Here is a 15,024-nt window from a genome sequence, read left to right on the forward strand (position 1 = left end):
GTATTTCCATAGCGAGCGCGTTATGTTGTATAGGGTACCAATAAGCTGCCATACGCCGTCGTTTGTCGAAAAAAAAGGCAGTATAACCTCGGAATGTGCTAGCGATAGATCAGACAGAGTGTGTGTTTGAGGCCGCGGTAGCTTTTTCTCGGTATTGTGTCATTTATCACCTCAGCTCCAGAGAACATTGAGTCGCCCACACACAGTGCGATGCTCTGAAAGGGAGTTTGTGTCAGCCACATGCGATATTAATAACATACTGAGATGCTCCGAAAGCAAGTTCGTGTCAGCCACATGCGACATTAATAACTCAGTGTTTACAGAGCTGTGATGTGTTGGTGGGGGGGGGAGTTGTTTACTCATGTAACAGAAGGTCCTGTCACCCCTCCCCATCCACCACCACCACCACCCATCATGCCCTACCCCGTCCCCCCCCACCCACACAGAAGACGTTCGCCTGCTTTTTGGTGTCTCGACATTTCAGCGCGTAAATCCTCATATTCGCTCGCTGACACACTTTTCGGGAGTGATGGCTCTTTTATTGCCCGTCATCCCGATTCCAAAAAGCTCTCCTCCTCCTCCTCCGACGCCGACGCAGCCCGATGCGGCGCGCTGCTTACTTCAGCACATCAGCTTCCCAAGCACCGTGAAGAGCACCTGGCAATTTCTCCGCTGTCGGCAGAGCTGACAGTCCACTGCCGCTTTTCTTTTTTTTTTTTTTTTCCCCCCGCTTCCTTTTACCCGTCCAGTTAATCGTCAGGGAAAAAAAAAAAAAAACTTTTGCTTTTGAAAGAAAGAATCCCAAAGTGGCCGAAGGGAATCCGAAGAAGAAGAAGAAGAAGTCGGAGGAGAGAGAGAGAGAGGAAAAAAAAAAAACGAGCACATCTTCCACTCACTCTCCGGAACAAACAGTTTACAAATCGAATGAAAAACCGCAGTTATAGAGATGTGTGGTTAATTAATCCCAAGCGTTTGCACAACGATTATCTGGAAGGAGCCCATTTCATGCTGTTTATGCCACACTGCTGGAGATGCGATGGCTTTGTTAATGCCTCCTCTCTGCATGCGTTCGCACTGCTCTCTCCATAGCCATAGCATAAATATTTATTTAGTGGAGAGAACGGGGGGAGCGGGGGGGTGATAAAGGTACTAATCCCTTGTGTGCCGTTCCTTCAGTGGGCCTGGGAGGTTATTAGTGTGGGTCTTACTGCGGCTTACTGAGCCCAGGAACAATGCAGACTGGGCTTACACACCCTGAGACAGTCACTCACATCCTCTCCAAGATCTCTCTCTCTCTCTCTCTCACTCAATGTCTTCTCTCTCTCTCCTTTCTCTATGTTTCTCTGTCATTTGCTCTCACACAATATCCATCTCTCATTCTCTCTCTCTCTCTCTGTCTCTCTCTCTCTCTCTCTCTCTCTCTCGTCTAGTTCTAACCTCCCTGTATATGCTCGACGCAGTCGCAATACATCTGTGAAATATTTATTTTTTCTCCCCAATGTGTGAAAGTGATTCTGGGAAACAGTCTCCCGTGCTAAAGTGCCTGTGTCTTATTGACACTGACAGTCATTTCAGGTGTTAAGTGATTTGCTGCGAGGCTCTGATGGGAACATGAGTGCACACATTAGTCCAGAGCGATAGGGCCGCACTCCCACTGGCCCATTCTCTCTCTCTCTCTCTCCGCTCTCTCCCTCTTTCTTTTTTTCCCTTCTCTTTTTTTTGGACTTCATTTAGCTCTGAGGCGAGAGGCATGGCCGCCAGTGCAGCTCCCGCCGAACCGCGTGGCTTTAAGCGGAGTTCAGTTCAGGTCAAGCCCATTGCCGGGGAACTGGCACTCTGGCCTGCGTCGTTACTCTGCTGCCCTGTCCGTGTCCCCTGTGCCCACCACTTGGCCTCCTGGGGAGCGGTGAGGGGGTGGCATCGGACTGAGTGACAGTGGGCCGCGGTGGCACACACACACACACACACACACACAGACACACACACACACAGGCAGGTGTGACCTGTGAGAGGACACGGCGGCGTGAGGCAAAAAGCACCGTGCTCGCCAGTCCTCCTCCTCCTCCTCCCCGGCCAGCCATCGGCCAGCTTGTGCTTCTGGTGACGGCAGCTTCACTCAGGCTCGTCCTCTGGGTCGTTAGACACTATTAATGCTAATGAAGATTTATTTACTGTAATAACAAAATCAAGAGGAGGGGACGCGTGACGAGAATAAAAGCTCCAGGGCGGCCCACTGAAGGGAAGGGGAGCGGAGCCGAGCGGAGCTGATTGGAGGGGCTCTGCGCTGGGCTGGGCCGTGCCGTGCCGTGCTGTGCTGCTGCCGGCTGTCACCAGCGAGGCCTCCTGTGTGCGCTGGAACTCGGCTGTGCGTCTTCCGCTCTCCAGGGACTCTGCATCGGTGTGGGCCCGGATGTTGGCGGAGAAGTTCTCTGCCTGCATCTTTCTTTCGTTCTTTCTCTTTTTGTTTGTTTGTTTGGTTTTTTTTGTCAGAAGTTTCTGGCCCAAACTCCAAAAAACTCCTCCAATGCAGTCAGACGCTGTCGCTCTGAAGAGATGCAGCAGGCATCGCTCTCTCGCTACCCCCCATCTGCTGCTGCCACTGCTCGCGGCTGCCAAGTCGATTTGGCGAAGGAGCCCACCTTGTCTTTTACGGGCTTCGAAGAAATATAAATTCCCGTACTTTAATTCGCCGCCCCGGCCAAATGAGAAGGAGCTCTCCAGCGGTGATCGCCTCCGTCTGTCGGGTGCACGTTGAGCGATGGACTTGCCGTCTTGCAGTTGGCACGAGTCGAGACTGCTGGATGTTATAGGGAATCTAGCGAGTGATCCTGCCAACTGATGGTGCTCCCCTTCTCCCAGAACCCCCCAACCACCCCCACCCCCCAGCAGGTCCACTCATCTACCCACAGTCGGCATCCGCTCCCTGAGCATTCCCAGTGCTTATCTTGACCTCCACGGTCCTGGCAGAATAGCAGGGATGAACCCTGACCGTGGGTCCGGTCTAATGGGCTCCCCTGGGCAACATCGACTGTAATTGGTCGCCCTGTAAACCCAGTTCACTCTCGCTGAAGGCACTCACCTAGCATGCCTGTGAGTGTGCGCTAGAATGCCGGTCCTGTGGACACAAATTGGCCTTAACAAGAGCCGGCTCAGTGGACGGGAGTGCGGGAGAATCCACCGCACCGCAGGGATTAGACAAACGGATCTGGGAGTAGCGCTCACTGTCTGCCTCCCCTCGCCTGCCTGCCTCTGTCTCTCCTTCACTCTGCTTTTTCTTCACTTTCATTTTTCTCTTTCATTCACTCTCTCCATCTCTCTCTCCTCAGCCTCTGCACAAACACATACTGTACACAAACACACACACACACACACACACACACACACACACAAACTCTGCACTTCTTTGTATTATTGCCAGGATTCTGCCTTCATACCCACACACACACACACACACTCACAAAAATACACAAAAACACATCATGCCCCACTCACAGCGCATGCTTTCAGTCAGGTAATCTTCCTCTCTCCAAACGCCTCCTTTTGTGCTGCATGCTGTCTCTCTCTCTCTCTCTCACTGGCAATCATTCCTCTCTCTTTCCATCTTCCCCTCTCTCTCTCCACACCACTTCCTCTCTCCACATGTCTCTCTATCCCTCTCTCTGTGTGCGGTGCGGTGCAGTGGCTGTCTCATGCGTTTTGCTCTGGCTCCACCGCCGTGTTTATTTGCCTCACTTTTCTTCCGCCGTGACAGCTCCGTAAATGTCATGTCCGTTGGTAATTCGATGCAATGAGGCCGCCTCAGTCCCTTTGTCATCCGTAATCTTCTCAGATTAGATTTCCTCTCCGTGTCGGCCGGATTAGGTACTCTTTTTTTTTTTTTTTTTTTTGCCGCAAATTATTTGAACAACAACTGTCCTCGTTTTTCCTTCCCTCGAAAAAAAAAGTGTGCCGAAAGAGAGCTCGCACCATTTTTCTTTTCCGGCGGAGAAAAAATATCTTGTCATCATCGCAGAGAGAGTCACCCCCAAAGTGAGACAGCGAAAAAAAAAAAAAAACAGCGACACATGAAATGCTCATCACATCTCTAAGCGGGACGGGGCTGAAGCGCGGCGCTGTGATGTGGATAAATGACCCAATCACTCAGACGGAAGCATTTGCCCTTTTTTTATATATATATCTTTAAGCCGCTGCTAATTCAGTCGGCGGGAATATTAATCAAACGACGCCTCTGACTCGACGTGTTGGCTTCGATGGCAGCCTTTTGGAAATACTATAAATAAATACCTAAGCAAAAGGGAACGTCAGCTGGGGAAGGGGAGAGAGAGAGAGAGAGAGAGAGAGAGAGAGAGAGAGAGGCAGGGAGACTGGCGCCGCACATAGAAATGGGCAGGTTGCACATGGCCCAGTTTCAACACACATTCCTCTAAGTGCCGTTGTTGCCAGCCTCCGCTCTTCCCCATTCATCGCGCTATAGAGATGTTGTTGTTGGTGGTGAATCGAGGTGGTGAGTGGAGGATGTGAAAAGTGTCGGTACTCAGACAGGAAGCTGTCTCTTGTTGTGTCCCCGTTCCTGCTAATGCTTCCGTTTGTCTCCTGAAGCCCCCCAGGCTCATTTTTTCTTTGCCGATGGCTGATCATGTCATGAGTCACTTAATCTACATGTGTCGCCATCGTCCTGGCGTTGGCGCCACTCCTCCGTGGCATTACCCACGGCCGTGTGGGGTTGCGGTTGGGGCCTGGCAGCGAGGTGCCATGGCAACGGGCCACCGCCTCCTCCTCCTCCTCCTCCACCCCACGGCTCCGTGACACACCGTCCGGGCGGAGAGCCAGCGTGTTGCCCACGGCAACTTGTAAAGGCTCCAGTGTCTCTATTTCCCCTTGGCTTTGGGGAGATAACGGTGCTCGTCTTTGCCAGCTTGGATGCCCTCCCACTGTAATACAATGTACCAACCGCTGTGCCATCAAACTGTTTCGGAAGGTATTAAGGAGGGAGGCGGAAGCTAGCGCTCCTCTCTGTAACAAGTATGCAGCATACAGTACATATTTGTGCTTATGTTTGTTATATAGGCATCTGTGTTTGTGTTTGCGTTTAAATATGTGATCATATAGAGGGCAAGGGAGGTGCCTGTTTACTTGATCTGCACAGAGTGCAGCTGTGTTTTGTTGAGCTTAACAGTACTGTGTGGTCAGATGAGAGGATGCATCTCCCTAAAAGTGCCACAATCATCCCATTTGTCCATTCGGATGCCTCCATCACAACTGTCTGGCAAACACATCACACATTCATAGCAGTGGCTCACAGTCGGTGAGAGCGGAGCACGCAGTGTATTTTCAGCTCAGCTAGACTGCAGAGAGTGGATTCGGCGGTGGCAGCGAGCAGCGGCAGGGGCAAGGAGGCATCTCATCATTTTTTTCTCAGCGGAGACCGGAGAGACCCCGGGAACAGCCCGGAAAATGTTAAAAGGAGCACAGAGTGCTTTCTCGGCGAGCTGTCACGACTCTCTTGTCTTCTCAGCGCAAGTGTGGAACATTGCACTGCTCTCTTTGTTACACCTTCACATTCCCTCGTCGGGGGAGGTGGTGACGTGTTTGTCCCCTCTGTGGCAAAGAAGAAGGTGAACCTTCCACCTCAACACTGGCACAGTGGGGTTTTATGTTTGATAAACATTATGTGGATTTTACCCTCCATAAAAAGGTCTACTGCTTTTATTCCTTTTTTATGGGCTCCGGGGCTATTATAGTCTTTTTATGTTGATGTTTCGTGCTGAGATGAGGCCCCTCAACCTGCAGACCCCATGCCTGTGAGAGGTTGGACGGAGCTGCGCTGTTGTGGCTGGCTGGCCGGGAGAGCACAGCGGCGGCGGCGACTCAGCTCAGCTGGCTGACCCACATCGCACTCTCTCAACACTCACCCAAGGCCCCGCGGTGGGGCGGCGTGCCCATTATGCAGATGCGGTCACACAATCTACCCATAATCCCCTCCGGCATGTGCACCTTGGCGTGCAAACACAGCGGCGCGGCGCAGAGAGGAGCGGAGCGCTGGCTGGCGGAGAGGGCAGGGAGCGCGTTTAAGCCGGAGCTGGCTGGAGCCCGACGTCTGCTCCGGGTTTTTTTTCCGGAGCGCGGCGGGCAGAGTAATGGGTTGTGAAATCCCAGCTATTGAGCGGCTGGTCAGCCAGTGGCCTCCCTTCATCAAGGCCTGTCATTTTTCCTCCAGTGTGTGTGTGTGTTTAGATGAGAGAGAAAGAGAAACTGTGTGTGTGTGTGTGTTTAGATGAGAGAGAAAGAGAAACTGTGTGTGTGTGTGTGTGTGTGTGTGTGTGTGTGTGTTTAGATGAGAGAGAAAAAGAGGGAGAGAAAAGAGAGTGCATAATAGAAAGATAGACAAAAAAAAAAGATAGAGTGGGTGGGTGTGCCCGTCTGTTTGTTTTTGTGTGTGTCTGTGTGTGTGTTTGATAGAGAGCATTGATAGAGAGAAAGCAAGAGAGCTAGAGAGAGAGAGAGAGAGAGAGAGAGAGAGAGGAAAGAGAGAGAGAGCCAGGTATCAGGAGATGACGATGTTCACATTGTTCCTGAGCAGCCTTCAGCCTCTCCTCTGGATGACTCTGGCAGGTAGAAGAGATTTCCCAGCTCGCCTCCTCTCTGGCCTCCTCCCTCCCGCACCTCCCCTCCGTCTCCTCCTCCCCTGCTCCCCGCTCTGCTCCGGGCCCATCCTGCAGCTGTCTGCATGTTAAACAGAGCTCCATACGGCCCAATTTGCGCTGCCCAATTTACGGGTGTCGCTTCAGATTTGCCGGAGGAAAATGGGCTCCCCTAAAGCGAGCCTCTCTCCCTCCCGCGGATCAGGTGCCCAGAGTGGGGCTCCGACAGATAAACCTTTACCCCTCGCTCCCTCCTGCCCATCTCCACTTGGGGGTTTGGAGGGGGGGGCAGATTACCCCTCATGTCTGGGTTGGGACATGCCAGCCAGTGACCTCCCCTCACCCTCACCCTCCACCCCCCATAGGGCTGGCATGAGAGAGCGCACTGACAGGGGGGTGACAGGGCTTAATTAGCCTGCTAGTTACCATGGCGGCGGAAGACATTTCTGCGGATTGTTGTCATTTGAATAGATTAGAGGCGCTTGTGGTACGGCTAAGCTTTTTCCTCATAATGTACGCCTCAGTGGATTAGGTGTGTGGGGGTGTGTGTCTGAGGGTGGGTTGAGGTGGGGGGGGGCAGAGCGTTACGGAGCAGGAGAGAGAGACAGAGAGAGAGAGAGACCGAGAGAAAGAGAGAGAGAGGAAGGGAAATGAAACTGGCACAGACATGTCAAGCTGCAGGAGTTCAAGCTGAGCATTACCATTACGGAGAACTAGAGGGTAGGACTGCCTGACAAGTCATAGAGAGTGTGTGTGTGTAAAGAGAGAGAGAGAGAGAGTCTCTCTCTTTCTCTCTGTGTGTGAGTGTGTGTGAGAGTGAGTGTGTGTGAGTGTGTGTGTGTGTGTGTGTGAGTGAGTATGTGTGTGTGAGTTTGAGTGTGAGTGTGAGTGTGTCGATTATGCTGTGTAACAGTCAGCCTGACAGAACCCTATGCTCTGTGTCGGCATCACAAATCCCTCCCAAACTTAAAACTTTCTCTCTCTCTCTCTCTCTCTCCCTCCTCTCTTTCCTCTCTTTGCAGACACGGAGGGCTGCGATCACAACTGGAGGAAGTTCCACGGCCACTGCTACAGGTACTTCACCCACCGGCACACCTGGGAGGACGCGGAGAAGGACTGCCGCGAGCACAACGGCCACCTGGCCAGCGTCCACTCCCTGGAGGAGCAGAAGTTTGTCAATGGTGGGCAGACACCTCCTGTTCTACAATAATATAGGAAAACGATATGTTTAAATATAGCCATTATTCTCTTGGTGCATTTGTACTGACACATTGGAGGAAACAGCCAGCAATATTTCTTCTTTCTTCTCTTCACTAGTGCATTTATAGTAGGCAATGCATTTCCACAGTGTATTCTCCAAGTCTCTACCATAAGCTCAGTGGCACAGTTGTGTATGTGGCCATTTTTCTGTGAATGCGCCACCTCTCTGCCCCAAAGTGGCCCCATGCTCCACGGAGAGTGCCCGGGACCCCGGGGCGTCCTGCCCCACTGGGCATTTGATTAGCCGTGGTTTACTGAGGCGTCCAGAAGGGCTCTGTTCGACCACAGGGGGGGCCTTACTTTTCTCTCTTGCCCGTCGCCTGGCATTGATAACAGCATTAGAGCCGCTGAAATCACCCAGGGTTGCGGCTTAATCCGTCTCTCTCACTGGGGGTGACGCTATCGCGCTGGCAGGGACTATCCATTTCAGACCCTTTGCTCACATCTAGCGGTGGCACAATTCACACTCCCTCCCCCCAAAAAAGTGGGTTTAATTGCCTTGAAAATGGACGTCCCCACCCCTGCAATAAGGGGGGAGGGGGGAGCCGTATCCATTAGGAAGATTAATGGAGCTCATAATGATGTTAATCAGTAACACGATGATTGAAATTCCATTACACCGCTCCCCAAAAAATCTCATGAATGCATTATGGTCAGGATGATGTGGCAGCTTGCTGTCGAGACATGAAAGCCTGAGTGACAACATCAGCACTACGGCGGTCCCGCCGGATCGGACCGGGTCGGCCGTTCGAGACGGGACCCGGCGAGAGTGCTGACACAAGGAGTTTTTCGTCAGCTGGCTAACAGAGCCACCGATTCTGCTGTACAGTGCAGCCGCTGCCTGCTACCTGAGCCTGTGTTGGACTGACGTGTGTGTCGTGTCATGTTTATAACCTGTTTGTTTGTTTGTTTGTTTGTTTGTTTGTGTGTTTGTTTGGACACTTGATTGCTCTCCTAATCAGGGCTGAGTCATGACAACACCTGGATTGGATTGAACGACCGCACTGTGGAAGAGGATTTCCAGTGGACTGACAACATGGACCTGGTGAGTGCGTGGAGGATGCCATCTGCCAACTCATCAGCCGTCAGTCTATTTCAAACTTACTCAAACACAAAGATTAAATATTTGAGTTTGGACCTCAATTGTAATTTGTTGAAAGCTCACAGGGCCAAATGGATTTTTCAATATACTGTACAGTGTCTATCTGGGGACAGCTGTGGTGAAATTGGACTGAAATGTGGAAGAGAACTATTAGAAGATTGATCAACAGTGTGCCAGGTTTAGCTCATATAGCTCAAGTAGCATTGGTGCTAGTGAGAAAACGTGTTGATTGGTGCTGTAATTGAGATTAGTGTGACAAATTCTGCTTGGTTGTCACATTTCCTGTCAGGAGGAGTTTGGCTGGAGTCTGTATTCATAACAAACTTGTTTAGTCACGTCCGTGACATTAAAGTAGCAATTAAAGTAGCAACAAGCTGGAACTGTGAATTGCGCAAATGAATTAAATCAGCTTCTTTAATTATGTTTAGCTTCTCTCACTACTCTCTGACCGCATGTTGATACCTCTAGATCTATTTCACAGATACTGTAGATCTATTATACAGTTTAACTGTGTTCTACAAACTTACAGTATGCCATAAACTGCCATTGTATAAATACCAGGCTAAATAAAACATAGAAGCACAACCTTACAGTATGCCATAAACTGCCATTGTATAAATACCAGGCTAAATAAAACATAGAGGCGCAAGATACTTGCTTGTGCTGAAGTGTATAACAGTGTGTGTCTGGTGTAAGATTGTCCTGCCTCCCCCACTGTTTGCAGCAATATGAGAACTGGCGTGAGAACCAACCGGATAATTTCTTCGCGGGAGGCGAGGACTGTGTGGTGATGATAGCCCACGAGAACGGCAAGTGGAACGACGTGCCCTGCAACTACAACCTGCCCTACATCTGCAAGAAAGGCACAGGTGAGCGCTGGGAGCCCGGGCACGGGCGGCCTCTCTACCGCCGTACCTGAGCCTGCTGCTGAGAGTGCAGTGCACACAGTCATCTACTCTAGTCATCGACTCAGTGTTATGGATCATATCAGTGCATCCAGCTGTAGTACTTAGCATTTCTCAAAAGCTCATTCACATCCACACTGTGCAAATACGAGCACACACACACGCAGACACACACACACACACACACACACACACACACACACACACACACACACACACACACACCGATAAATGCACACTGCTTTAAATAAACACTTGCGCGCTGTTGTTGTTTCTCTCTCTGATTCTCTCCCACACTCTCTCTCATTCTATTTTCCTCTCATGCACCCACTCACTCGCATATGCACACTCCACTCACACAGACAGAGCAGAGCAGATCCAGTATGCACCTGCGCACAGGCTCAAGCAAGAGACAGACTGGACTACACTCCTCCTGGCAGGCCATTGGTGTTGTTTGGGGAGCTGCAGGTTAATCTGCAGGGGTGTTGGGACTAGGCGACTAGGCCGTGCCGTGCCGTGTCTGTCACGACGAGGCCTCATCACGCCTCCCTCCGCGCCTCCCCTCTCTCCGTCTCCGTGACGCCTCCTCCTCCTCCGGAGCTCCTCAGATCCCCACGGCCACCCAGCTCCACGCCGCCGCCGCCGCGCTCCTCCATCAGCTCATTAAACTGCCCTTGTCATGCCATTTGCATACGGAGCAGACAGACAGCGCGTGTAAAAATAGCGACGTTTTATGCGACGCCGTAGGTGGGTCGCCCAGAACCAGGCACGTCGCCACTGACACCAAGGCACCTCCCCTGCGACGGACCCCCCGCACACATCCCCGCGCGGCCGTCTCCGCAGACCGCATTACCCTCCCCATGTGGGTCATTTCTACATCCGATTTTCCAAAAGTATTTTTACACCTCATTAAAATAAAATGACCTTTTACTTCACCGTTTAACATCCATTTAATTTTAGGATTTAATTGTGAACGGCGTTTGGCCCTTTGATAGCTTGCTAAGCAGTGGCAGGCTCCTTGTACTGTCCTGCCTGGTTGTGTGTGTGTGTGTGTGTGTGTGTGTGTGTGTGTGTGTGTGTGTGTGTGTGTGGCCAGGTTATCTGCGGTAGCTGGGGGCAGATAAAGGTGCTTCAGATCAGCAGTGTGATCACGGGTGGCTGAGTGAGAGTGAGTTAGAGTGAGAGAGTGAGAGTGGGAACAGTCTGTGTGGTTGTTATTCAGGACTATGCTGTACCTCAATCACACAGGATACCGGCCAATCAGGAGATGTGTTCCTCATGATGGAGCAGTTAGTGTCAGATCCCTTGATTCGTCTCCTTCTTTGTGTGTGTCTGTGTCTGTGTCTGTGTGTGTCTGTGTTTGTGTGTATGTGTATTACATGAGACTACGGTTGTGAGGCAGTGCATGTACAGTATGTGTGCTTGTGTGTGCGTGTGTGTGTGTGTGTGTGTGTGTGTGTGTGTGTTTCATATGCATTAGAGAGACAAGGAGAAACGGTGTGTGATAGAGGATGAGCTACAGAGGGCAGAATGTGGCGCTGGGCACATCTGCATGCTGGTCAGAGATCCCCTCTCCCCCCCAGGCACTGTGTCCCGGGGGCCAAAGCTCCAGTCCTGGGGCCCAGCCCCGCCGCTGTCTGCCTGCCCTCTGGAGGCCTCCTGCTGTTAACCTCCCGCCCCACCTCCCCTCCAGCAGACGGTTCCCCTCACACAACATCTCCTCGACGACCTCCTCCTCTTCCTCCCCCTCCTCATCCTCTGCCTCCTCTCCTACAGCAGACGGTTCGGCTCACCCAACGTCTCCTCAGTGACCTCCTCCTCTTCCTCCCCCTCCTTCTCCTGCTCCTCATCCTCTGCTTCCTCCCCTACAGCAGACAGTCCCCCCTCACCCATCATCTCCTCAGCGATATCTCCACCCTCCTCCTCCTCCTCCTCTTCCTCATCTTCCTCCTACTCTTCCTCCCCTGAATCTTTCAGCCCCTTCTGACGCTAGTACGCTCTTAAAATAACACATGTGGCAGAACTCCTGAGCAGCCTCACAGAGCAGTGGCACTGTGTCCTGTGCCTGCACTGCACCCCCTCTTGCTCCTGTGTTTTCATCTGCATTTGTCGTGCCGTTGTCAGACATGCCATCGCCACAGCCAACACCTAATCACAAATGCAATAGATAAGAGGCCCGCGGAACAAGACGACGACGGCACGGACTGACAGATGGAGGGATGGATGGATGGAAGGAAGGAAGGATGGAGGGATGGGGGGAGGTATGGGCAGGCAGCCGGCGGCCATGCAAAGTGCTGAGTGGGCTCGGCTGCCCTCTCAGTGCGCCGGTGCTTCTCTAAATCACCCCTGACCGCTGGCTGGCAGGCATTTACAGTGCGTGTAAAAATATCAGGGCCTTGCCCTTGCCAAGAGTGGCCCCACCGAGACCCAGGGAATATTGATCTATTGAAATGCTGCTGCTATTTTCCCCCCGTGCGAAAAGCCTTGGTGGAAATTCAAAGCGTGCCATTTTTTTTTTCTTGTTCTTTTTCTGCCATAGGCAGCGGAGAGAGAGAGAGAGAGAGAGAGAGAGAGAGAGAGAGAGAGAAAATAACTCTCTCCCCACCAATCGCTACATCAAAAACTGCAAATACCTTGCAGATTTAAACATCAATCGGACGAAGGGGATAGAAAAAAAGACGCCCGAGACATTGATGGATTATCTGTCGGATTATTTATTTGGTGGTTAGTGGGGGTGGGGAGGAGGGGGGGGTGGGTATCTATAGTTATCTGCAATCTTCGGCCCCAGCATGCCTCTTCCTCTGATATCGATCCAGCTTGTGGTACTTTGTTTGGGTGGTAGGATCTCTCAGGATGACATTTGGCTGCGTGGCTCCGCACAGAAGGTCAAGCCTTTTCACTGCACGCACAGACAAAGAGGCTCCGTCCGTCGCCAAGGGTGCTCAAGGGTGGCCGACAAAAGGGAGACACACACGTCACCTTGGTGGGGTCGCGGCTGACATTAAAGCCCCCTCCCACCCCCCCAACCACCCCCTGCGGATCAATCCCTAGCCCACCCCCCAACCCCCCTTTTAAATTCTCTGATTAGTGTGCGAGACAGATAACCCTGGGTGTTCTTGCTTGAATTAATTTGATTGCAAATGTGCCGTGAAATCCTTCTGCAGGGTTAATGGCATTGGGCTTCCCTGGCCAGATTGATAAAGCAGGAGGATGAAGTGGAGGAGTGAACAGGCTCAGGGCTTGGAGGAGGTTACTCTAGGAGCTCCTTGGGGTGTGTGTGTATGTGTGTGTGTGTGTGTGTGTGTGTGTGTGTTAGCAAGAGGGCTGCTCGGTCAACTGTAATTGCTGGTCCTCTCGGAGGTGTTGAGTGTCCCCCTCTGGAGACTGCGCTTAGTAGCCCCATCACACACACACACACACACACACACACACACACACACACACACACACACACACACACACACACACACACACACAGTGACAATGTGCCACGAAACCACACAGCCCCAGTGAAAACTCTGCACTAGTGCCACTCGTGTTTCAGACTCAACAGCACCACCCAAGGAGAGAGTGTGGAAGTGCGCTGTGCTGAGCTGCGTCACCTTGGCTTGACGGCGAGCCCCGTGGCTTTTGTTTGACACTGTGTCACTCTGGCACGTCAGCGTCACCACGGCGAGGTCACTGAGGTGTTGCCTCTTAGCCGCGAGGCCTTTAGTCTGTCCACCACGTAAGCTCGAAAGTCTGCTGGGCCTGTCGGTACGAGTCACTACTCAGGAGTCTCTAAATGAGTGGACAGTACAACACACACACACACACACACACACACACACACACACACATCTTGTCACATAGGCAACAATAAAACCACCTCTTCCTTCACTTCTTTTCAGGTGCTTTGTTCTTGCACATGATGTTTTTAGACATTTTTGTCCTCAGGGTTGACGTCTAAATGGGCCCTGACGAAATTGTTGTCTGTGGAAATGAGTCGTGTTAATGTTATGTTAAAGAACAACCCATGACAAAAAGACCACTTTTCCATTTAGGAAAGTGTGAACGAGGAGAAACTCAACCTCTCAGTTTTTTTGTTCCCCTCTTTCTATTGGCTCCAGTTTTCTGCGACACGCCTCCCATGGTGAACAACGGCTTCCTGATTGGTCGGAAGCGCTCCCACTACGACATCCACTCGGTGGCGCGTTACCAGTGTGCCGACGGCTTCCTCCAACGCCACGTGCCCACCATCAAGTGCCGAGCCAACGGGAAGTGGGACCGGCCCAAGATCATCTGCACAAAGTGTGAGTGACAGCCGCTGGGACTGACTCATCACGAGAGGTCCTCTGTCCTGCCATCTCACTAATGTACTCCCTCGGTCGCCATTAACATAATTTCATATTCATCCTACTGAAGAAAAACATTGTCTTTGTAGAATGTCATGCCGCCATTTGTGTGGAAATGTAGTCTTCGGTTGTTCCTTTTATTGAAAAAAAAAAATGAGGTTCCCAAAATAGAATAGCGTTTGACGTAGAACAGATGCTACCAGATGAAAGCTGTCTGTTTGTCTCCCCTCTCTGACTTCCTCTCTCTCTCTCTCTCTCTCCGTTTATAGCTCGGAGGTCTCACCGTTACCGGCGCCACCATCACCACAAGTCCCACCACGAGCGCAGAAAGCACAGGAAGCACGGCGGAGGGGGACACCGCAGGGGAGAGGACAGAGAGCAGAACCACGGCCACGGTCACGGTCACGGCCACTCCTAAACCAAACGCCCCCCTACCCCCTCCAAATGCCTGAAAGAGCCCCCCTCTCCCCTCACCCAACAACGCCCCCCCCCCACACACACACACACACACACACCTGACCCTGCTCCGTTTGCCCCAGAAGCCCTCAGTAAAGCTGTGTGTGCACGGCCGTGAGGGGGGGACACCCTGGACCTCACAAGGACTAGAACCATCTGTTGGAACTCTCTCATCTCCCTCATCCCCTGACCCCTGTGCCCTCTTCTTCTTTGGCTCCCTTTGCCTTCTCCTTTGCTTTGTGTTAAGGGGACTGAGTTGCCGACGGTTGGTTGGTTGGTTAGATGGATGGTTGTTTGATACTGATGGCTTGGTTTGATTATTTATT

At 51.9% G+C, this 15,024-nt stretch overlaps 1 protein-coding gene across 1 annotated transcript in view; it reads left to right on the plus strand.

Moving 5' to 3' along the window:
• ncanb (neurocan b) overlaps positions 1–14,660 on the plus strand; it is a 60,856-nt gene extending 46,196 nt beyond the window's left edge. The window contains exons 10-14 of the mRNA XM_062556505.1: positions 7,664–7,822; positions 8,864–8,946; positions 9,728–9,872; positions 14,018–14,200; positions 14,512–14,660. Of these exons, the coding sequence (XP_062412489.1) occupies positions 7,664–7,822; positions 8,864–8,946; positions 9,728–9,872; positions 14,018–14,200; positions 14,512–14,660 (719 nt within the window). The remainder of the gene's footprint in view (positions 1–7,663; positions 7,823–8,863; positions 8,947–9,727; positions 9,873–14,017; positions 14,201–14,511) is intronic.
• The last annotated feature ends 364 nt before the right edge of the window (positions 14,661–15,024 follow it).

Source organism: Sardina pilchardus, chromosome 15 (assembly GCF_963854185.1).
Source record: "Sardina pilchardus chromosome 15, fSarPil1.1, whole genome shotgun sequence".
NCBI lineage: Eukaryota > Metazoa > Chordata > Actinopteri > Clupeiformes > Clupeidae > Sardina > Sardina pilchardus.